The sequence below is a fragment of the Panthera uncia genome, assembly GCF_023721935.1.
Source record: "Panthera uncia isolate 11264 chromosome B3 unlocalized genomic scaffold, Puncia_PCG_1.0 HiC_scaffold_1, whole genome shotgun sequence".
In the NCBI taxonomy this organism is placed as follows: Eukaryota; Metazoa; Chordata; class Mammalia; order Carnivora; family Felidae; genus Panthera; species Panthera uncia.
In genome coordinates, this window is record NW_026057582.1 from 136,360,342 (window position 1) to 136,383,633 (window position 23,292).

The 23,292-nt window shown below is 56.2% G+C and overlaps 1 protein-coding gene across 3 annotated transcripts; it reads left to right on the plus strand.

The window, feature by feature from the left end:
* The first annotated feature begins 1,314 nt into the window (after positions 1-1,314).
* ISG20 (interferon stimulated exonuclease gene 20) lies at positions 1,315-18,897 on the plus strand. Of its 3 annotated transcripts, XR_007453938.1 has the most exons (5): positions 1,318-2,699; positions 2,982-3,233; positions 11,442-11,642; positions 11,782-11,927; positions 13,334-13,409. XR_007453938.1 is itself a non-coding variant. In XM_049614075.1 (4 exons), the coding sequence occupies exons 2-4, from the start codon at positions 3,006-3,008 to the stop codon at positions 18,648-18,650; spliced, it is 513 nt and encodes a 170-aa protein (XP_049470032.1). In that variant the 5' UTR covers positions 1,315-2,699; positions 2,982-3,005; the 3' UTR covers positions 18,651-18,897. The 3 variants fall into 3 exon arrangements, 2 of the variants coding, with proteins under 2 accessions (XP_049470032.1, XP_049470031.1); XM_049614075.1 differs by lacking the exons at positions 11,782-11,927; positions 13,334-13,409 and adding an exon at positions 18,567-18,897 and having other exon boundaries at positions 1,315-2,699; XM_049614074.1 differs by lacking the exon at positions 11,782-11,927 and having other exon boundaries at positions 1,887-2,699; positions 13,334-13,568.
* Positions 18,898-23,292: the final 4,395 nt, after the last annotated feature.

Genomic DNA, 23,292 nt, shown 5'->3' on the forward strand with positions numbered 1-23,292 from the left:
AGGTTCGCCTTGAGGGACTTTCCTGCTGTCACTTGACCTGAGGGCTGCAGCCTTGGTCTGGTCGACGGGTGACACCGGTTAAACCCGGGAAGCCTCCCTTCCAAGCTCTTCCCCCCGCCCATCCCCCCGGCTGGGGCCAGGGGTTTCTCCCCTAGGCTGTCAGAGGGCCCCTGTCTGACCTCAGCGTGCCCAAGGCCTTGGGAAAAAATGCAACACAGATCCGGTGGGTTCTCTCGGTGCAGGTGCCGGGGGCCCTGCAGCAAAACAAGCGGAGGGGGAGGAGGAGAGGATCAAGTGAAGTACATGGGATTTCAGATGATGCTAACTATTCCTACAGAGGAAACCCAGAAGGGATTGGAGGTACAGTTGTGGTTTTTTTAAAACATAATTTATTGTCAAATTGGCTAACATGCAGTGTATACAGTGTGCTTTTGGATTTTGGGGTAGATTCCCGTGGTTCATCGCTTACATGCAACACCCAGTGCTCATCCCAACAAGCACTCTCCTCAGTGCCCACCACCCGTTTTCCCCTCTCCCACGCCCCATCAACCCTCAGTTTGTTCTCTGTATTAAATAGTCTCTTATGGTTTGCCTCCCTCCCTCTCTGAAACTATTTTTCCCCTTCCCCTCCCCCATGGTCTTCTGTTAAATTTCTCAAGATCCACATATGACTAAAAACATATGGTATCTGTCTTTCTCTGACTGACTTATTTCACTTAGCAGAATACCTTCAAGTTCTGTCCACATTGTTGCAAATGGCGGGATTTCATTCTTTTTCATTGGCAAGTAGTATTCCATTGTAGATATAAACCACATCTTTTTTTTTCTTAATGTTTTATTTATTTTTGAGATAGAAAGAGACAGAGCATGAGCAGAGGAGGGGCAGAGAGAAAGGGAGACACAGAATCTGAAGCAGGCTCCAGGCTCTGAGCTGTCAGCACATAGCCCGACGCGGGGCTCGAACTCACGGACTGTGAGATCATGACCTGAGCTGAAGTCGGACGCTTAACCGACTGAGCCACCCAGGCGCCCCTATAAACCGCATCTTTATCCATTCATCAGTTGATGGACATTTGGGCTCTTACTGTATTTTGGCTATTGTTGAAAATGCTGCTATAAACATTGGGGTACCTCTGCCCTGTGCATCAGCACTCCTGTATCTTGTGGATGAATTCCTAGTGGTGTCATTGCTGGGTGGTAGGGTAGTTCTATTTTTAATTTTTTGAAGTGCAGTTTTTAAATTTTTTTAAATCTTTATTTTTGAGAGAGAGAGTGTGTGAGCGGGGGTTGGTGGGGGGGGGGAAGACAGAGAGAGAGAGAGAGAGAGAGACACAGAATCTGAAGCAGGCTCCAGGCTCCAAGCGGTCAGCACAGAGCCCGATGCGGGGCTCAAACTCACGAACCGTGACATCATGACCTGAGCTGAAGTCGGCCACTTAACCAACTGAGCCACCCAGGCGTCCCCCGTTTTTTTAAAAACATTTTTAACGTTTATTTATTTTTGAGAGAGAGAGCGAGACAGCGCAAGTTGGGAAGGGGCAGAGAGGGAGACACAGAATGTGAAGCAGTCTCCAGGTTCTGAGCTGTCAGCACATAGCCAGACACGGGGCTCGAACCCATGATCCTTGAGATCCATGACCTGAGCCGAAGTTGGATGCTTAACCAACTGAGCCACCCAGGTGCCTCAAGGTACAGTTTTTAAATAGAAGCCAGAAAAGGCCTCAGTGGGAGGCCAAGGGAGAAGGAACAAAGGGATAGATAACTTGGAGGGAGCTCCAAGGGGCAAGAATCTCACCACAGAATATGGTGACGACTTCCTCACTGAAACTGGCTTCTGTTTTTGTCCCAGCTGTAACTCATTCGTCTAGTCAATAAATACTGAATGCTCTACGTGGCAGGCACTGTTGTAAGAGGTCAGGAGCCTGGGAGTGGGTCTAGCCCTAGGAAGTATGGCTGGGCTGCTGGGGGCTCCTTCCAGGCTTTCTTTTCCTTGTCCTCAAATAGTGTCAACCCAGCTGGAGGCAGAGCCCGTTGAGGGCAGGCAGATGGTCATTTCTGAGGCATCCCCAAAACACTGGAACCTCTAGGGGCTCCCTCCTTGCCTGCTTGGCTTCCCTGGGTCGGAGGGTGAGGCTAGCCCTACTCACACCGCAACCTTCCATGCCCTTCCTATGAATAGCCTCAATGTCCCACAAGCCAGCTCCCCCTGCCCCCGTGGGAGACCTCACAGAGTGTCAGATTGGTAATGGCCCCGGAAGCTGTGGGACATTCCTTGGGCTCCCATCCTGGGGATGTTTATTCTACAGGCAGGCGGAGGGTGAGAAAGGAAAGAAAAATGTGGCAATCTGCTGCATCCACGTCAGCGGCACCATCTGAGGAGGGGAGGGCTCTTCTGAGCACTTAAGTGTGTGGTGTGGGGTGGGGGGGGAAGGCGAGACATGGGGACATGGAACCTGCCAGCTTTGTCCGTGGTGACTCAGGCCCTTGGGCCTGCCAGCAGCCTGAGGATAAGGAGCAGCCCTGCCTTGCCCTGCCCCGGCCTCCCACCCCTGACTTCGCCTGATAACAAACCAGAAACTGAAACAGAGTCAGGATTCCCGGCTTGAAGTCAGAGATGAGTCACAGCTAAGAGCAAGTGCAGTAGCTGAGAAGTGGCACCAGAGAGGCAGACGTGAGCCGAAGGCACCAGAGGCGGGCAGGTGAGTGGGGGCTGGGATGGCGAGGCCAAGGCGCTTCCGCAGGGCCGCGGCCAGGGGAGCGGGTAGGAGGGGTCCTGGCGGTCCCAAGGCTGCTGGGCCAGACCAGAGCCCCTGGGACCCCCGGGCTGAGGAAGCCGGGCAGGGTGGCAAGGGGCCAGCTTCCCCTGTTGCCAGATGGCGTTCATGACAGGGCAGAGGGGACAGGCTGGCTGGGTGGTGGCCGAGGACCCCCGAGGCCTCGGTCGGCCCTCGAGTGATGCCCGTCCCGCCTCCCCTGTCCAGCGCGTCTGCGGGTCCTGGTGACACATGGAGAGTGGCACCGAGGTGGTGGCCATGGACTGCGAGATGGTGGGGCTGGGGCCCCGGGGGGAGAGCGGCTTGGCTCGTTGCAGCCTCGTGGACCTCCACGGCACCGTGCTCTACGACAAGTTCATCCGGCCGGAAGGGGAGATCACCGATTACAGGACCCTGATAAGTGGGATCACACCTTGGCACATGCAGGAGGCCACGCCATTTGCCGTGGCCAGGCTGGAGGTGAGTGGAGGGCGGCGTGCCAGCCAGGCCGGGGGGAGGGGGGAGGGGAACCTGCGGACAGCCGCCCGCCATCCGCACACACACTTCCCGGCGCCTTGTCCAGGTGCCACATCTGGGACCTGTGACCCCAGCCGTGGAAGATTCCCCCCTCCGCCTCTGCATGACTAGGGCACGGAGAAACCTGTTGGTGTCTTCTTCACGTCCCTGAGAAGCCTTCCTCCATCAGACAACCTTAGACTCACGTCTGGGAGCAGCCTTCAGGGCATCGGGTCCACCTTGCTGGTCTTGTGATGGGGGGAACTGAGCGCCCCTGATGCCCCCCACAGCGTGATTCTTTGCTCTGCCCTGAGCTGCCACTGGTGAACCCCGTGAGGAAATGAGGAAAGTGAGGCCCTCGCCGGCTGGGCCCTGGTAGCAGGCCCCAGGTCTTGAAGAACAGGCCAGAGCCCCCCCCCCCCCCCCCCCCCCCCCCCAGGCTCCGGGAGCTTGTTCCCAGACCGCACAGTAGGGCCCTACCATCGGCTAGAGGTCAGCGTGTGGCCCCAGGACCTCCCACCCTCCTGCCTCACCTTGTTGTGATGACTTTTCCAGTCTCCGCTTTCTGTTTCTGTTTCTGTTTCTCTGAATCACCAGACGGGAAGCAAAGTCTAGCACCTGCTTTAGTCCCTTCTGGGAAGGTTTGGAGGGGCGAGTGAACTCATCAGTATCTAGGCTGCCGGGGCTCGGGGAAGTCCCCGAAGAACAGAGGGGACCGCGGTCCGTCCCAACTGTGCACACCGCGTGCGTGCCAGGCTCCAGGCGCTGCAGAGAAACCCACGGCGGTAGCTACTGTTTACTGAGCGCAGGCTACTCGCCGGGTGCAATCCTGGGCACTGGCCGCCCGGAGCTCACTCACGCCTCCCGAATGGCCTGCCGCGAGGCCTCTCAGGAGCCGGCAACTCACAGTTGGGAGGGGCCGGTTTTGAATCTCGGCCGGTGACTTAGCAGCTCCTTGGGCGAGTTACCTGGGCGGCCTCTCTGCACCCAGTTTCTCCCACCTGGAAAAGAAACTGGGTACGATAACAGCAGCAACCTCATAGGATTATTGTGAGGCTTGAGACAGCGCCTAGAAGGAGCACCTGTATTATGTAAGGACTCCAAAAATGTTAGCTATTACGAGCGTCTGTTATCCCCATGTTGCAGATGGGGAAACCGAGGCCTGCTTGAACTAAGTGTATTGGTTTGCTCGGGCCACCATGGTGGAGTAGCACGGACTGCGGGGCTCAAACAACAGAAATGTACTGTCCCAAAGTCCTGGAGGCAGGAGGTCTGAGCTCAAGGCGGTAGCAGAGATTTGTCTCTTCTGAGGCTGTGAGGGAGAGTCCGTTCTACATCTTTCTCCCAGCTCCTGGGGGTCTGCTGGCAGTCTTCGGTGTTTCTCGGCTTGTAGAAGCATCACCCTAATATCTGCCTTCTTGTTCGAATGGCGATTGCCTTGTGTGCGTGTTTTGTGTCCCCCACTTCCCGTTTATGGAGACACCAGCCATATCGGATTAGGGCCCACCCTAATGACCTGATGACCAGTACTTACATCTGCAATGACGCTGTTTCCAAATAAGTCACATTTTGAGCTATTAGGGGTAGGATTTCAACAGAGGAATTGTTGGCAGGGGCGGGGGCGGGGGCGGGGGGACACAATTCAACCCACAAGACTAAGTGACTCACAAAGTTTTAGGTAACTAGATGTGGTCAGGACTCAGAACTCAGGCTCAAAAGTCTAGGGCTGTGTGTCCAACAGGGGGCTGCCAGCCACACGTGGCTGAACACCACCAGTGTTCAAATACCTCCCATGGCTCCCTATTGCCTGAGGTCCCCCCAGCACACACTCATGGCCGTCCAAACCCTACCCACCTGCCATTCCTGCCTGCCCTTACAGCTCAGCCATCATCCAGCCAGTGCTCTGCCAAGCCCCTCCCCCTGCCCTCTCCCATCCCTGCCCCTGGTGCAGGCCAGAGGAGTCCTTCCTGATGCCCTTCCCCACCCTGTCCACCACCCCTACCTCCCCACACTGGACTCTGTAGCGGGGGGCTCCAGTTCTCCTGGCTGTGGCCCCTGTGCTTTATTTATTTATTTTTGTTTATTATTTTTGAGAGAGAGAGAGAGAGAGAGAGAGCAAGCGGGGAAGGGGCAGAGAGAGAGAGAGAGAGAGAGAGAGGGAGAGAATCCAAAGCAGGCTCCTTGCTGACAGTGCAGGGCCTGACACGGAGCTTGAGCTCACGAATCGTGAGATCATGACCTGAGTGGACGCTTAAGTGACTGAGCCACCCAGGCGCCCCGGCCCCTGTACTTTAAAGCTTGTCTGTCCACACACATGGTCTGCCTCGTTCCACGTTCCTGCTGTGCACTCTATCTGCCCCCAGATTGGATGGTGTGCTTTGCACGCAGAAGGTACCCTGAGAATGTTTGTGGGACTACAGTTGAACCGATTTTCACAAAATACAGAGTTCTGGCAGCGGCATGGAATGAAATCGCCTCTGGCCTCCTGCTGGCCTTTGCTGTTAAGATGCAGTGATACGCACACAGCCTGGGAGGTGGAGAGCAAGTGCACTGTCTTTAGAACTTGTCTGGACGTGGCTCTGTGTCCTCTGGCTCGTTGCTAAACCTCTCTGTGCCTTCAGGAGGCACATCTACAGCACAGGGGTGACGAAGCAGCATGGGTGTATCCAGCACCGTGTCCTGGAGCCGTGCTAAGTATTTTCCACATGCCGCTGCCTTTACTCTCCACAACAACCCTGGGAAGTAGTTAACCAGTGTCATTACTCCATTTGACAGATGAGCAAACTGAGGCACAAGGCTGAGCCAACTGTCCAAGGAAGGAGTAGAGCAGAAACTCAAATTCTGGCTCCAGAGCTTGCTCTGGGATGTTCCGATCCCACGATCCATGTGTATACACGCTCCGTGAATGCTGAGCGTCCAGTATATGCGTGGGACAGTGCTAGGCACCCCATTTTTGAGCCAAGGCGGGAGAAGGCAACGGTTGTCATTTGTTTGCATGAACCAGGACACAAAGGCCGCTTGATCCCACTCCATCGCCCATAGTGTTCTAATCCCAGAGACAGAGACCGGGCTCACGGGCCCCAAGATGTGAAGAGCTCCCAAAGGGAAGAAGCCTATCATTGCCTCCCGCGCCGGGTGACGCCTCTCAGGTGAGATTAGGGTTCGCCAGGCTTTGGTTTCACGCAGGCAACTTTCAGAGGCTGCTCACCAACCTGTCTCTTCCTCCCCTAGGAGTGGTGACTGGGTCCCGCCAGTGGTGAGCCATAGACCGGCCCGTGGCAGCCAGCGGGGTTCTGGGGATCCACTAAGCCGCCCCACAGTCCACCCTGGAGGGTTGCTACCATAGGGCACTGAGATTGTGCAGGGGATCCCCCCTCCTCTGTTTTTTATTCTTATTTTTGGTAAAGTGGTTACATTACCTTTTTTTTTTAATGTTTATTTTTGAGACAGTGCAAGCGGAGGAGGGGCAGAGAGAGAGGGGGGACAGGGGATCAGAAGCAGGCTCTTCGCTGACAGCACAGAGCCCGAAGTGGGGCTTGAACTCAGAATCTGAAGCAGGCTCCAGGCTCTGAGCTGTCAGCACAAAGCCCGACACAGGGCTCGAACTCACGATCCGTGAGATCTTGACCTGAGCCAAAGGTGGACGCTCAACTGACTGAGCCACCCAGGTGTCCAGTTACATTACTTTTGTAGTGGAAAGTAATCGCTTGTTACCTTCCGAAATCTCTAGGTCTGACATCATCTAGAGCAGCGGTTCTCAGTGTGGAGTGGGTTTTGCCCCCCAAGGGACAAATGTCTCACTATCTGAGACATTTCTGGTTGCCACAAGTGGGGCAGGGGGCCTGCTATAGACATCCAGGGGGTAGAGGCCAAGGATAGTGGCAAACATCCTCTAATGCACGGGACGGCCCCTCCCCCAGCCACACACACACCAGAGAAAGTGTGGAAGTTGAGAAACTGGTCTATAGAGCCCCATGAATCAGGCTGCCAGCTCAGAAGAGAACCCAGGAGGAGACTGAGGTCCAGAGAGGGGCAGTGACTTGCTTAAGGACACACAGCAAGCCGTGATACAACTCAGTGTTCAGATTCAGGGCTCTCGCCTGGTGAGTTAATGCTGTTTGTTTTGTTTTCCTAATTGTAATTTTTGATGGCGTGTAACTTACTTTTGTAAATTAATGCTCCTTTCATGTTAACCCGGTACACTGAGTCGCATCTACCCTCTGACCAGGCTTGGGGAGGGATAATTACAGTTTTAGTTGGCAAACAAAACAGCCGAATCCCATGAAGCATCCCGGTTTAGGAGGGAAACGCAGACAGAAGAGAGGCCACAGTAGCCTGTGAACAAGGAGTTACTGGGCCAAGTGCCGCCTGCTGGGGCCCCGCCCCCGCTCAGGTGTCTCTGGGGCAGGTGTCTTTGGGGCTTGGCCAGATGGAGGAGGGTGACTTCACCGTCCAGGTTTCCCCTGGCATAAGCAGTCTTAGGGGGTGCGGGGAACAGGCTGGGGCAGGGCCACCTGCAGAACTGGGCAGGGGACAGGAGGAAAGGGGAGACTGAGGCCACTCTTGAAGATGACAGTAAGGCCTGGCCCTCTAGATTTTTCATAAGGGCCCCAGGTGATTTTTCCGACCAGGAACATCCGGGGAATACTTGGAACAAGAGTGGCACTGCAGTAGAAGGACCCTCCAGGCAGACACAGGCCACTGGTCCTGGTGCTACCCTGCCGTGTGACACGGGTACGCGCTGCTCTGTAGCCCCCTTTCCCTGTTGGTAAGATGGTGTGATCATCCCGGCCTTGTAGGGGCCACGTCCCCGATCCAGGAGATCTGAGCACTGCCCCGGGCCCAGCATGGCTCTCCGCTCCGCCATTAATGACGCTGGAGCAGGTTCTCAGCAGGTGGTAATAACAACTATAATAACAGTGATGGGGTCAGACAGGTCTGGACACCTCAACTGCAGCTCTCAAGTCACCAGCCCTGTCACCTGGGCAAGCCTCTTAACCTCTCTGGTCCCCAGGCCCCTCCTCTGGGACATGGAAATCAGAATACCCGGGTTGAGAGGTCTGGCCTGGCACTGTGAGAGCAGCAGATGGGTGATTGTCCCTCCTCCCCACTCAGTTCTTTCCAGGAATTCGAGTCTCCACCCCCTGTGTTTGGCACTCCTGACACTGACTGAGGGCAGGTCCCGCGGCCAGCAGGTCACAAAGCCCTGAGGTCCTGCCAGCTGGCACCTTCTCCCCATCCCTGGCTCTGGCAGGCCCCCCTCTTCCCTCCCCGGCCCTGTCTCAGAAAGTCGGGGGAGCCCTGGCTGCTAATGGGCCTCACCTCTCCAGGCCTTTGCCTTACAAATGGGGAAACCGAAGCCCAGAGATGGCCTGTGACCTCCCTGAGAGCACACAGCAAGTCCCAGCAGTCCCTCTCTGCCCAGTGCCCAGTGCCCAGCATGTTTTTGGCCTGAAACCTTGCTGACATCTCTCTGCTAAATAGACTCATCTCTTTTTTTCCTGATTCCTTCTGCTTGTCTACCCCCCCCCCCCATTTTATTTGTCTCCTCATGAGCCCAGCGATGCTGACTGTAGCCACCCCCTGCCAGGACCCTGGGGCTCAGGAAGTGATTAATTTCCCAGGAATCTACCTCACGATGACTCTTGTCCTCTTCCGCCTGGGAACAGTGCAGCGGTTTCTGGGATGGCAGACAGTCCCGCAGGGCTTTGTGTGAACTGGGCCTGAGCCAGCTCCTCGTTGGGGGAAACAGGCCACATTGTTCGGGAACACAAAGAATGTGAGCAAGAAAAGGTGTGTGACCCACAGCTGCCCTGCGGGGCCTGTGAGCGCCACCCCTCTGCCACGGGCTGGCGGGGCCCTTTCCTCCACAGTAGGACTCGAGCTGCTGGTGAGGGCCGGTGTCCTCACCGCTCAGGTGACCTCTAGATCAGCAACACCAGCCCCACCTGTTAGAGACATGAGATCCAGGGGCGCCCGGGCAGCTCAGGGGCTTAAGCGTCCAACTGTTGATTTCGGCTCAGGTCATGATCTCACGGTTCGTGGGGCTGAGCCCCACGGCCAGCTCTGAGCTGGGTGTGGAGCCTGCTTGGGATTCTCTGTCTTCCTCTCTCTCTGTCCCTCCCCCACTCTCTTGCTCACTCTCTCTCTCAAAGATAAATAAATAAACACTGAAAAAAAAAGTGAAATCCAGAGTTCTGGGTTCACCAGGTGACTCCCACTCCAAACGTCCATTGGAACCAGCACAGTCCATTCCTCAGGAGAGCTTCCCCAGGCCCTAGGCCTGGGCTCCGTCCAGAGGAGGCCCTGACAAAGCCGTGTGAACAGGGTGGGGTGACGTTGCCTGTTGACGGTAGATGGACGGAGCCCTGCTTCCACCACTGTGGCCAAGGACAAGTCGCCTCATCTCTCTGAGCCTTGGCTTCCTCTTCTGCAGAGCGGCCACAATGATCCTGTGGTCGCCAAGGGAGAGCATACCAATGTCCCCCATGATGTCTCAGAAGGCCACCAGAAACAGAAGCAGGGCACGGGAGGGTGTCAGCCAGGTGGCAGTCTCCTTCCCCAGGCACAGAAGACAGGCCAGAAGCTATGGGAGAGCTGTCCAGACGGGGGCCTGAGCCCCAAGATGCCCCTCCAGCTGGGGCCCGACACAGCTCCGCCCCAGAGCCCCCATCCATCCTTCTCCGGTGGCAGCCCAGGTGAAGAAAGGGGAGCCTGTGTGGCCGTAGGTAGGAGGCTGTCCCCAGGGCCACCACGGGAGGGGAGTGGAGACGGAGTCCAGATGGGAGGCTTGGGTACTTCAGCGGTCACTCCCCGAAGCTCGGCCCCTGGGCTGGCAGACGCCAGGAGCAGGCCTGCTCTTCCTAAGTGTGCTCGTGACGGGCAGTCCGCTGGCTCTGAAGGCTGGCCCTGCCACTAACCAGCTGTGTGGCCCTCCCAGTTATCTAATGGTGCTCAGCAAATCGCCTCCAAACATAGTGGTTCAAACAATGTCAATATTTACTTTGCTCCTGCACCTGCAGTCTGGTCAGGGGCGGATGGGGACAGCGGTTGGGCTGAGGCAGAGGCACCCGGCAGGCCCGGAGCTGGAACCTCAGGAGGTTGGCTTGCCTACCCATCCCGTGGCTGGCGCTGGGGCCCCTCAGACTCGGCTCTCTGCCTCCAGTGCTCCCTCCAGCACGGTGGCTTCGGGGCAGCTCCGGGCTGCTGGGACACCGGCCCTCAGAGAAGTCAGAAGTCACACGGGCCGGCCCATATTCAATTCAATTGGACTCCATCTTTTGCGCGAGCCAGAGTCAAGGAATCCGCAAACTTGCTTTAAGATCATGAAGAGTAACCTGGGGCAAATTATTTCACTCTCTTAGTGCTTCCACTTTTTTGTTTTCATCCGCAAAACATGGGCTGCGTTAGCTTTTTACGGCTGCTTTCTACAAAACCACAGGCTTAGTGGTTTAAAGCCACACGAACGGGTTATCCCTCGATTCCACGGCTCTATGGTCTGACCCGGATCTCAAAGGCTGAAACTGAAGTGTGGGGAGGGCTGCGTTCCGTTCTGGAAGCTCTGCGGGGGAGTGCCGTTCCTCGCCTTTTCCGGCTTCCGAAGGCTGCCCGCCCGTGTTCCTTGGCCCGGGGTCCCCTCCTCCTCCTTCAAGGCCAGCAGGAGCAGGTCAGGTTCTCAGGGCAAAGGTTCTTAGGGCCTTCCACCTGGAAGGGCCCTTACGATTCCGTTGGGCCCATGCGGGTAGCCCAGATCACCTCTCACCTTGCACCCCAAAGCCCACCTGCAGCTTTAACTTCTCTCCGCGTGTAAGGTGCTCGCGGATTCTGGGGTTAGGGCGCGGGCAGCTTCGGGAAGTCATTCATCTGCTTGTCACAGCAGGCTTGTTGACAGGGTTAAATGACACAGGTGACGTACTTAGATAAGTGCCTGGCACACGGGCGTGCTCAGTAGGTGCCACTGTCGTTACTCGTGCATGAGGAGAGGCCCGGTCCAGCCTCCTCATTATACAGATGAGAGGGTTGAAGCCCAGAGAGGGAGGACAACTTGCTCAGAGCCACACAGCAAGTCGAGGAGGGACTGCTTCCCTCCGGTACCGCGAGGACTCCCAGTCGGCCCAGACCCGCCCGGAGGACCCCGTGTGATGTGCCGGGCGCGCGTCTCCCTGGCCACAGATCCTGCGGCTCCTGAAGGGCAAGCTGGTGGTGGGCCACGACCTGAAGCACGACTTCCAGGCGCTGAAGGAGAACATGAACGACTACTCCGTTTATGACACGTCGGTGGACAGGCTGCTGTGGCGGGAGGCCGGCCTGCAGGGCTGCGAGCGCGTCTCCCTCCGCGTGCTCAGCGAGCGCCTCCTCGGCCGGCGCATCCAGGTGAGCACCTGCCTGCTTTGGCCGGGGGAGGGGGGGGGGGGGTAGGGAGGCTGGCCCCTCCCCCCAGGGCCCGCCCACCACCCCCAGGGGCTCCAGAACCAGCATTGGACCCCGAAGGCGCTCTGCGTCTCCCCCACAGCCTTGAGAGGCCGTGTGCTTGCCAGCGAGGAGGGGCGCTGGCCTCGGGGTTCCCCAGCAGCCGGCCCCGGACGAGGACCCGAGCGCAGGAGGTTCATTCCAGAGGTGACCCCGGGACGTGCTGGTGGAGCCCAGCGCCCAATATAGGTCTTGTTTGTTTTTAAACTCCAGCCAGTTACTCTGTGGATAACTGACGTTTTTTTCTTTGATGTTTATTTATGTTTGAGAGAGAGCCAGTGTGAGCGGGGAAGGGGCAGAGGGAGAGGGGGGTAAGGGACAGAGGATCCCAAGCGGGCTCCGTGCTGACAGCAGAGAGCCCAATGCGGGGCTCGAACTCACTAACCTTGAGGTCCTGACCTGAGCCCACGCTTAACCAACTGAGCCACCCAGGCGCCCCAATAACTGACGTTTAATCCCACTGCCGGCCTCTGGAATAGGGTAAAACGCAGCCCTCAGATCTTTTCCAGGGAGCGGCGGTATTTACACACAGCTCCGAGCAGGCAGGGCTGCTGCTGCTCCCGGAGCCCCCATTTCTCGGCACTCGTAGTCTCCGGCGAGGCCCAGAAGAGGCGGTCCTTGGGGGCTCACGGAGGTGGCAGGGCCCAGGGAGGTGGGCTGGACACCAGCAGCCACGGGTCCACGTGGGGGAGGTATTTATTAGCACCCACTCTGTGCCAGGCTGGTCAGGATGCTGGAGACCCAGGGCTGAGCAGGGCTGGCTTGAGGAACTCCTGGGTTGAGGGAGGGTAGCCCATTAGCCCGAAGGGATGAAGGAAAGCAGGTCTGCAGGAATCTGAAGGGCGAGTCTTAGTGGAGGAGGGCGGGGAGGGGAGGGCACCAGGAACTGGGGAGGGAGCAGGGGACGAGCCTGATTTTGGACCCCTCCGTAAGGCTTGTGGCACGCAGGACGGAGGACAGAATACACAGCACGTGGATTCACCCAAGTGCTGAGCAAGTAGCATTTAGAAACATCGTTTTGGCATTTAAAAACAAAATTTTTTAACATATATTTATTTTTGAGATAGAGAGAGACAGAGCATGAGGGGCAGAGGGAGACACGGAATCAGAAGCAGGCTCCAGGCTCCAAGCTGTCAGCACGGAGCCGGACACGGGGCTCGAACCCCCTGAACTGTGAGATCATGACCTGAGCCGAAGTCGGGGCTTAACCAACTGAGCCATCCAGGTGCCCTCGAGTATTTTTTTTATATTCGCCTGGTCCCCTGGAGCTCCCTCTGTGTCTGTGTGTCTGCAGCCCCTCCTCCCCTCACCAGATTATAAGCACCTCGAGGACACAGCCTGGTTCTCCGGATGCTGGAAGCTGTGCCTGGCCATGCCTGGGCCTAGTGCCCCAGCTCTGGGTCAGACAGGAGAAGCCGGGCCTGCTCGGGCCACCTGCGGCGTCCAGGGTGTCAGAAGGCTGGGGCTGCTCACCCACCGACCCCCCTCAGGGCCCGGGAAACCGGGGTGCAGGCGGGGAAGGCCCAGGTCACAGGGGGTCTCTGCATTCAGCCTTACCCCAAGTCCCCCCCCCCGCTCTGTCCATGTGTCTACAGAACAGCCAGTTTGGACACAGCTCGGTGGAAGACGCCAGGGCGGCGATGGAGCTCTACCGAATCTCCCTGCAAATTCGGGCCCGCTGAGGGCTGCCGGCCCGGTGGTGGGTGACCACAGCTCCAGCCGGCCCCTTCCGCAGGGACTCCCCCAGGGTCTTCTTCTCTTCGGGACAGCAACTCCCCTGCTTTTGGAAAACACGTCTTTAGTAGTAAAATGGCTCTATATTTTTTTCTGCTGCCCCAGTGGCTACTCCTGTTGCCTTTTTCGGAGCCGGGTCACGGTGACGGGCCGTGGTCCACGCGACGCTTAGACAACAGGGAAGACGGGGCTGGAATGGGGGGCTGGGGAGCATATGTATGTCAGTCTCTAATAACCTGGAATCCTTGAAGAATCTAGGTGGTATGCGGCTAAGTAATGCCCTTGCCTCTGCCTCCCTTTTCCTGTTGCGCTTATGCCCAGGGGGGTGGCACCAGGCTCAGAGGTCCGTTCGTGTCATCTTGGAATGGGTGCCAAGGCCCTGGTGAGCCCGGAAGCCGAGGTACAGAGACTGTGGGGGGTGCTACCCGAAGTGACCTTCAGCAAGTTGCCCCTCCTCTTGTAAAACGAGGAAGCAAAGGCAGGGGACTCTGAAGTCAGAGAGAACGAGGCTGGACTCCGGGCTCTGGCATTTAGGAGCCATGTGACCCAGAGCGAGTGACTTAATGGCTCTGTGCCTCAGTTTCTCCATCTGTAAAATGGGGGATTCTAACAATTCCTAGGGTTCTCATGAGACGTTGCATACAAAGCCCCTAGCACCACGCCTGTCATAGCTTGAGCACCCAGCAAATGTCAGTAACTGGTGGTTATTGTCTTGGGAGACCCCAGGGAGAGCAACTGCACTCTGCTGTGGGTCCCTGACCTCTGACAGAAGGGCGTGCATGGCGTGTGGGGAGGAGGGTGCACACCAGAGCAGTCACTGCTCATCGGAAGCACCAGATGCAGAGTTGGTACTTTTAATCCATGGCGGGGTCCCTCCAAACCAGAATTACCCTGGGGGGAGGGGGGCAGGCGACTCTGGCGCCGAGGACACTTCAGGCACCTGAGATGCTTTTTAAGCAACCCCAGTCCCTAAGCACCGTGTTCTCACACTTGACCAAGCATCGGCATCACCTGGAGGGTGCCGGACCCCACCCCCAGACTATCCGACTCAGCCAGACTGGGGTGGGGCCCCAGAATCTGCATTCCTAACAAGTTCCTCACTGGTGCTGGTGGCCCAGGACCACGTTGTGAAAGCCACCGCTAAGCATCAGGTGATTGAACGTGCGGCCGCAGCTGAGAGCCACTGGCCTGTGGTCCGGGTGCCACCAGGCTGGACCCCTGCCATCCCCTCTGGCCGCCAGCTCTTGCAGAGAGAGGCCCACGGCCCTGAGAAATGTGTCCCAAATGGCCCCACCCCACAGATGAGGGACTTCAGGTAAGGTTAAGGACACAAGGGACTCAAATCCAGGCCCGACTGCCTCATAATGGCAGCGCCCCCCACTCGCACACTGACTTCTGGGGACCTGGAGGACTCCCTCCCCCGTCTGGGAATGCGGGGAGGTGCAGCTTGCTCTCTCCTGCCCTGGCGCCCACCTGACTTCCAGGGCTGTGACCTGGCCCTCTGCTGGGATGATCTGGGGGAGCCTTCAAAGCAGCCGGGTGCGGCCGCCTTGCCTGGCTGAGACTGGCCAGCAGGTGGTGCCCTTGGGCCGTCCGCTGGGCCGGAGGCCTTGAAGGCAGAACCGGCTGGAGGAACACTTGAGCAAGAAGTGTGAGGGGCTGTCTTTAAAAATGGTTAGGGGGCTGCAACCGTGACCCTCCAGGCCGCCCTCACTTAGCCCCTGAGCTGAGGCTCAGAGAGGGGCTGGGACGGTGAAGCAGCCTGGCCTGGAAGGTGAGCCTGGGCTCTCGGACTCCCAGGTCAAGGTCCTTTCCACGCCTTCAGGCCTGCTTGGAAGGAGGGGAGAACCAGGACTCCCAGAGCAGCGGCACTCCCCAGGGAAATCCGTACCCAGCTTCCAGCTTCCGGCTGTGTGCTAGGATGCCCCCCGTGGGGAGGTGCCCACCCTACCTCCCAGGCGGACGCCGAGGGGAGGGTCAGGACCCCAGAGGGGGCGTGTGCCGTGGGCTCTGGCCCCGCTCAGGAGCCCCCATCTTCCGTACAGCCAGTTCCCCGGGGGGAGCGACACAGTCACACGGGAGACTCCGAGGTGGTCCTCCAGAGAGCACCAGCTTCAGAGTCAGGCTGACTTGGCTTGCGGGTCTCACCCCTGAGAGAGCAGCCGTCCCACCAGGTGGGCCAAGAAGGGGGTTGCGACTTCATTCGCAGGGTGCCCAGCACCAGGCCGGAGCGGGGTGAGGACCTGTGAACTACCGATGGTCAGTAAAATAAAGGCCCGCCTCTGAACTCCCAACCTACCTGGGTCCCAGCACAGCTGGAGTTCTTGCCTGCAAATGTCAGTGTCATTCGATGAGGGTGTGAAACGTGGAGGAGGAGGAGCTAATGCTTGCTGCGTGGCTGCTTTGCGAGGAGTTGTGTCGTCCGCTCCCAGTGGCCTGGACAAGCAACTCAGAAAGCAGAGCTGGTGAAAGCAGGAGCCCTGCTCTTACCTGGGGGCTAGAGTCTTCCTTGCACAACACTCAGTCTCCTCATCTGTAAAATGGGTATGTTAGTCCCAACGCCCGTAGCTGTCCACGGGAGCAGATAGGGCCGGGGAAGTGAAACCGCCCTGCAATCTGCCGCCGCCTATACAGGCTTCGGGTGGAATCTCGTCGCCCAGCGAGGCCACTGCCGCCTGCCCTTCTGCCCTCGGTTCTGGCAGGTACAAGTCAGGGTCCACCCCAGACACACAGGCAGAAGGTGGAGCTGGGCCTCGCCTTCTGCTCCCTCCTTCCTGAGCCCTTTAGCTGCCCCACTTTACTCCCCCGGCTAGTTTCCACTCCCCAACCCTGCCCCAGCTTCCTTCAGACCCACAGCCGCTGGCATCCTCCCCTAGCGCTGCCCTCCTGGACCGGGGGTCGGGCGTGTCCGTTCTTACTTTGTCCCTTCTATCTCAGCTCACGGCGCATCTGCCCCTGGGTGCCCTTCCCAGACCCTAAACACCCTGGGGAACTGTCTCTGCTCCAGGGCAGGATGGCCAGGTGAGTGAAGCTACTGTCCAGTCCCCAGAGACCATGATAGAGCCCAGCGTAATGACAGCTCCAGGAGAGGGAGGGGGAGTTTGCAGGGGTGCTGGTCTCTCGCCAGCGTCGTCGCCAGAGACGGATGCTCTACCTGGCGTCCGGGCCAGGGCGGCTCAGGACATGTGGTCTCACCTGAGCCCGTCTCCTCCCGCCCCAGGTGGGCCTACAGGGTGAGCTAGAGGAGAAGAAGGGAGACTGTGGGCAGGTGCTCCAAAGCTCCCAGGCGTAAACGCCTAAGGGACCAGTCCAGGAAGCAAAGGAGGGACTCAGGCCTGACGCGCCCTGCAGCACGGGCCGTGCGTAGATTGTGTGGACTCAGCTGATGGTGGCCGTGCAGAAATGCTGGCCGGTGGAAACATCTTCAGGGCTGTGTCTGGCCCCCGGTGTTCATTTATTTATTTTTGAGAGAAAGAGAGTGAGCAGGGGAGATGCAGAGAGTGGGGGTTGGGGAGGGGGGAACAGAGGATCCAAAGAGGGCTCCGTGCTGACAGCAGAGAGATTGGTGCAGGGCTCGAACTCACAAACTGTGAAATCACAACCTGAGCGAAAGTCGGATGCGTAAGCGACTGAGCCACCCAGGTGCCCCGAAAATGCGCTGCCTTGAAAGCACTCCTCAGTGGGTTGGGGCCCTGATTTATATGCTCAGGGCTTGCCCCATCGAAGTTCCCACCCAGGATAAATCCAATCCCACTTCTACGGGGTGACCTGTCTCCTACCTTTACATCATTTTCACGTCTCTCACTTCTACTACCCTGAGTCTTTTAAGCTTAGTTATTGGAGAGAGAGAGAGAGAGAGAGAGAGAGAGAGAGAGAGAGAATGTGAGTGAAGGCAGGGGAGGGGCAGAGAGAGAGAATCCCAAGCAGGATCCACGCCGTCAGTGCAGAACCTGAAGTGGGGCTCGAACTCAAAAACTGTGAGATCATGATCTGAGCTGAAACCAAGAGTTGGACACTCAACCCACGGAGCCAGCCAGGCGCCCCTAGCCCGAGTCTTTGACTTTCCAGGTTAGATGCCCCAACGTCATCAGCCTTTTCCCCTCTCTGTGGGGCCCCTCCCACTTCCCCTCTGTCCCACCACCTGCCCATCGCCCGGCCTGTCTGTCCCTTCCCTGCCCACTCCCCGCAACCCCCTAGTCAGCAATTCTTAGCAAGTGGGGAGAGGGTGGGAAGGGAACCAGGACTCCCCGAGACAAGGGTGCAAGCAGCATCCTCCGGCCCGGGGCTGGCTTGGGGAAGACCTGTATGTTCACACGGATCCGGCAGAATGAACTGAGGCACTGAGGATGGGGTCCCTTTTTGCCACCTAACCCCGAGGCATCGAGGAGAATTTGGGGGTGGCTGGAAATGACGGTCTAAAAATGGCCCTGTCTCACTGCACGTACCTGAGTCACCTCTGACTCAGGCCCGTTTGCTGCTGGGGTGAGGGGATTGGAAAGGTCTCTTTCGACTCTCACACCCCTCGGCCTTCCCTCCCTCCTTCGCCCGCCCGGCCTGAATGGAGAAAAGCGCTTCTATTCAGGGAAAGGATTCTCTGCCCTGCCCTGGCCGGCTAGCTGTCTTCGGGCACTCGCCCAGCCCCCGCTCCCCACCACCCCCGGCCCCGTCCAAAGGCCCGCTGTCTTCCAGGGTGAGGATCCAGCCCGGTCTGGTTCCAAGGGTGGTAAGAACGCTGCCCGCTTCCTGCCCGGCGTGCTGCGGGCTGGGCCGGGCTCCGCGGCCAAGAGACTTACTCACTCGTGGAACAATTTCTCCTCTATATGGAAAGAACATATGCTTTTCCTGCTGGGGGAAGAGAGGGTTTTGAGCAGCTTTGCCGAGACGTGTAGGAAAAGGCAAACGTTGGCCTGGCCCCAGCACCCTGCTTTCAAGCCATGTGCTGCGTGGTCGGTGGCAGAACACGTTGGCATCCGATGCCAGGTGCGGGGTCGGGGGGCGGCGGGGAGGCCCCGGGAATACTGTTCGGGACCTCCGACTTAGGACACTGAGCTAGCGGGTGTCGTCACGTCTTCATTTTCCTGTTCTGTCCTCCAGCGTTCGGGGCTCAGCCATCCCAGCAGACCCCCCACCCAAGACCCTCAGTCTGAAGGAGGAGCTCGAGCCGTGGGGAGCCGGTAGGACCTGGCTGTTCAGATCTCACTGCACCCAGGACTGGCTGGAGTCTAAAGAAAGGAGAGGCAGCTGTAAAATAAAAATTCTTTCTCTGTGAGCTAGCATCTTTCCTCTAAGGGACAGGAAAAGGCTGGAAGCAAGAGATCGAGGCTGGCGCTCCTCTGTAATGAGGAAACCCCAGGAGCCTGGACCGCAGTGCAGCCACAGGAAGGGCAGGACCTGGCCGGCAGCAGGCTGAAGGCCAGTCACTACCCCCCCACCGCCACCGCCCCCCCCCAACCAATTGCTTCCGGGCTGGGCACTCCTGAGCAGTAGCCCCTCTGAGCTTCTGTTCCTGACCTGCAGACTGGGGATAGTGATAACCGCCCGGTGCAAGGGTCAGAGACAACGACGTGAAGTGATGGGAACAGACGGACGCTCAGAGAAACACGGCCTTGAACCAAGATGCATCCCGGCTCTGAGCAGGGGCCTGGCTGCTGGCCAGGGTGGGGGATGGGCACCGGGCCTGGAAACGCCTGCTGTGGCCGACTGTTTCTGGGTCCTCCAGGAACCGGGTGCCTTTTGTCCCGCCCTCTCGGGCCTGCCCCTTATTCAATTTATTCACGTCAATAAATTGCGCCTCCTGGTGTACTGCCGGTGTGTTAATGGTCTGGGCCCCTATTACGGAGTATCACAGACTTTGATTTTCACAGTTCTCGAGGCCCGGAAGTCCAAGCTCAAGGTGCCGGTAGGTCTGACATCTGGTGAAGGCTCCTCCTGGTTTGCAGACAGCCATCTTCTTGTGGTGGAGACAGAGGGCACCTCTCTTGTGTCTCTTCTCTTCTTTTTTAAAAAAAAAAAATATTTTTTTAATGTTTACTTTTGAGAGACACACACACACACACACACACACACACAGAGTGTGAGCAGGGGAGGGGCAGAGAGAGAAGGAGACACAGAATCCGAAACAGGCTCCAGGCTCTGAGCTGTCAGCACAGAGCCCGACGCGGGGCTAAAACTCAGGGACCGTGAGATCATGACCTGAGCTGAAGTCAGACGCTTAACTCACTGAGCCGCCCGGGCACCCCTCTTGTGTCTCTTCTAAGGACACAAATCCCATAAGGGAGGCCCCACCCTCATGACCTGACTCCCTCCTACAGGCCCCACCTCCAAACACCTTGGCACTGGGGATGAGGGAAAGGGGAAGCCAGCCAAGGCCCAGGGAGATTAAGTAACTTGGCCAGCGTCGCGCAGGGATGAAGTGGTAGGTTTGGGACTTGAATTCATCTTAGGGGGAAAGATGCTTGGGATTCGTCACCCGTGGAGGGGAATGAAAAACCCGATCTTTCCTCCTTCTATAGCAGCACAAGGCCCGCCCTGGTGTGGAGAGGAAAGTGTCCCAGGACAAGGGGAGATTGGGTCAGGACTCAGGGTTCCTGGCCTTCGGCAGCAGGCACTGGAAAATGGAATTTAACCGATGTTATTGGCACCTACTGTTTCCAAGCACACTATAGCGTCTCCCAGTTTAAAACCAAAGCAAAGAAAACCCTCGATCCTATACTTTCCCACCTATTGTCCCAGCACCCTTTCTCCCCCAAGCATCTCAAACATCATCTACACCCCGTCTCTCCTTATTCTCACCTCTCGTTTGCTCTAAACCCCAACTCGGCCTTCTCTTCCTGCCTCTCCATGGAAACTGTTCTCACCAGATTACCAGCGAGCTCCATATTGGCAACTTCAAGATATCTTTAGGTTCTCGTCTTGTTAGATCTCTCCACATATTTCAACTTTCCTGGAGTGAGTTTCCTCCCTCATTGTCATTACCACCAGTCACCGTGCCATACTGCGGATCTGCAGAACTTACTTATCACTGGAAGTTTGTGCCCTTGGGCCAATGTCTCCTCTCTCCCTCTCTCCCACTCCCCCAGCCCCTGGTAACCACGATTGTAGTCTCTGTTTCTGTGAATTTGGCTTTTTTAGATCTCACCTGTAAGGGAGATCATACAGTATCTGTCTTTCTTCTTTGTGACTTGTTCCCAGACATGCTCTAATGTGAAGTATATGGTTCAACAAATTTTGACAAATGCCCATATAACCATATATATCCAGATAACCTACACTTCTGTACATGTAAACATTTTCATTGTCCCAGAAAATTCCCTCATTCTCCCTCTCCAGTATCCACTATTCTTTTTTAATTTTTTAATGTTTATTTACTTTTGAGAGAGAGAGAGAGCATGAGTGGAGAGGGGCAGAGAGAGAGGGAGACACAGAATCTGAAACAGGCTCTAGGCTCCGAGCTGTCAGCACAGAGCCCGACGTGGGGCTCAAACTCATGAACCGTGAGATCATGGCCTGAGCCGAAGTCAGACACTCAACCAACTGAGCCACCCAGGCGCCCCCAGTACCCACTATTCTAATGTCTACCTCCATGATTAGTTTTGCCTATTCTAGAAGGTCACATAAGTGGAATCATATAGTATATACCCTTTTGCTCAGCATAATATTTTTGAGATTCATTGACGTTATTGCATGTACCCATGGTTCATTCCTGCAGGGATAGAAATGTTCTGTACCTGCACTGTCCAGTGTCGTAGCTACTCACATGTGGCTATGGAGCACTTGAAATGTGGCTAGTGTGACTGAGGGATTACGTGGTTTGTTTTTTTTTTACTTTTTTTTTATTTCAGAGAGAGAGAACATGTGCACGAGCAGGGGAGAGGGACAGGGGGTGGGGGGAGAGAGAGAGAGAGAGAGGGGGAATCTCAAGCAGGCTGTGTTCTCTGTGTGGAGCCCTATGCATGGCTTGATCCCATGACCCTGGAGCCACGACCTGAGCTGAAATCAAGAGTCAGATGCTCAACCAACTGAGCCACCCAGGCGCCCTGGGATTGAGTCTCTAAATTCGATTTCGTTTTAATTTGTTAAAAATCAAACAGCCACATGTGCTTACTGGCCACTGACTACTATAGTGGACAATGTAGATTAAAAAAAAAAACACTGAAAGAATTAGGAGAAGTCAACCAAGCAGTGACAATAGTTGGAAATATTCATGGACTCCCATCAGAACTGGGCTGATAGAGCAACAGGGAAGGACAGATGGTCATAAAAACCTTTACCATTTTTGTCTTTATTTCCGTTTTGACCCCGAAAAAGTTGGACTGTTTACACTGTTTGATAACAAATAGACATACTCCACTATGTACATAACTGATTTCATCCACTGTCATCATGATTTATGTTTTGTCACATTTTGGGCATTCAAAAACATTTCCCCCTGTGGAACTCAGGGTCGATATTTGGATGATCCACTGTATTGAAGGCAAGAAGTAATAAAGGGCCCTCTGCACACCCATCATCTACATTCTCGTGACCCTGGGCTCCTTTCCAGCTACTGCCATCTCTCTCCTTCTCCTCCCAGCCAGTATTTGCCCCAGGAGAAGCAAGACTTTACTGTCCTCTCCTTGTCCCTCTCAATGGACTGGCTGGCTCCAATGTCCTAACGACTTGGCTGGAGGAGCTCTAACCAACTCTCTCAAGAAGCTTCCAATGGCCAAATCCGATGGACACTTTTCAGTGCTGATCCTCAGCCCCTTCTCTGCAGCATTTAACAGTGTTGGCCACACCCTCCTGGAACTCCCTTTTTTTTTTTTTTTTAAGAATGTGAGCCTCTCCTGATCCTTTCCAGCCTGCTACCTATTTCTCTGCAGGTCCTTTTTTCTGCCCACCCCTTCAACAGCAGTGTTTCCTTCAAGCTCTTCCCCCTCAGCCATTGCCTGGTCTCTCTGGGCAATTTTACTTCTGTGCATAACTTCAATTGTCCCTTTTAGGTGATGACTCACTAGCCTCTTTCTTAAACTCGAAGCTTGTCCAACTGGACTCTCCACGGGCACATCAAACAGCACGCCCCCAAATTCTGCCTAGTGTCATCATTCCCTTGTATCTTCCTCATGTATTTCAATCTTGCTCTCATGATTCCATCATCCATCCATCCATCCATCCATCCATCCATCCATCCATCCACTTAAGCCAGAAACCAAGACTTTTCTCGGCCCCTCCTTCTCTCTTCCACTTCTATATCCAAACACTCTCCAAACCCTAAGGATTCCATTTTCCAATTTCTCCTGGATTCCCTGGCATCTTCATTGCCTTAGCTCATGACCACACCATCACTTTCCTGGGCCAGTTAAATTTTCTTCCACTGGACCCGTATTTACAGTCGTGCTCAGCTTCACCCCTGATTTCACACTGTCGTCCTAAAAGCCAAACAGGTGCCATTCTCCTGTTCAAAATACCTGTCTGGTGGGTATTCATTGTGCAGTATTCATTTCTCCTTCTTTTGGAAATGACCCTTCGATATTTCTTTGAGATCTACTTTTCTCTACAGTGTGCGGGCCTGATGGGATCACAGATCAAGAGTTCCTGGCCTGCCCAAGCTAGACCAATCGGTCTCTGTATCCAAGAGCTTTGAATCTTGTGTGGATTGATTCGAGGCTGCCGGAGTATTGCTCACTGATGCCAGCAGCAGCAGCCTGACAAACCAGAAGCTCTCACTTACCTAGACTCTTGGCACCTCCCAGTTCCTGTTCTTTTCCAGACCTAATTCGTGAACCGTTTTCTTTTTTCTTTCTTTTTTTTTCTTTCAGGTCTATGAGTTACCAGATATTCT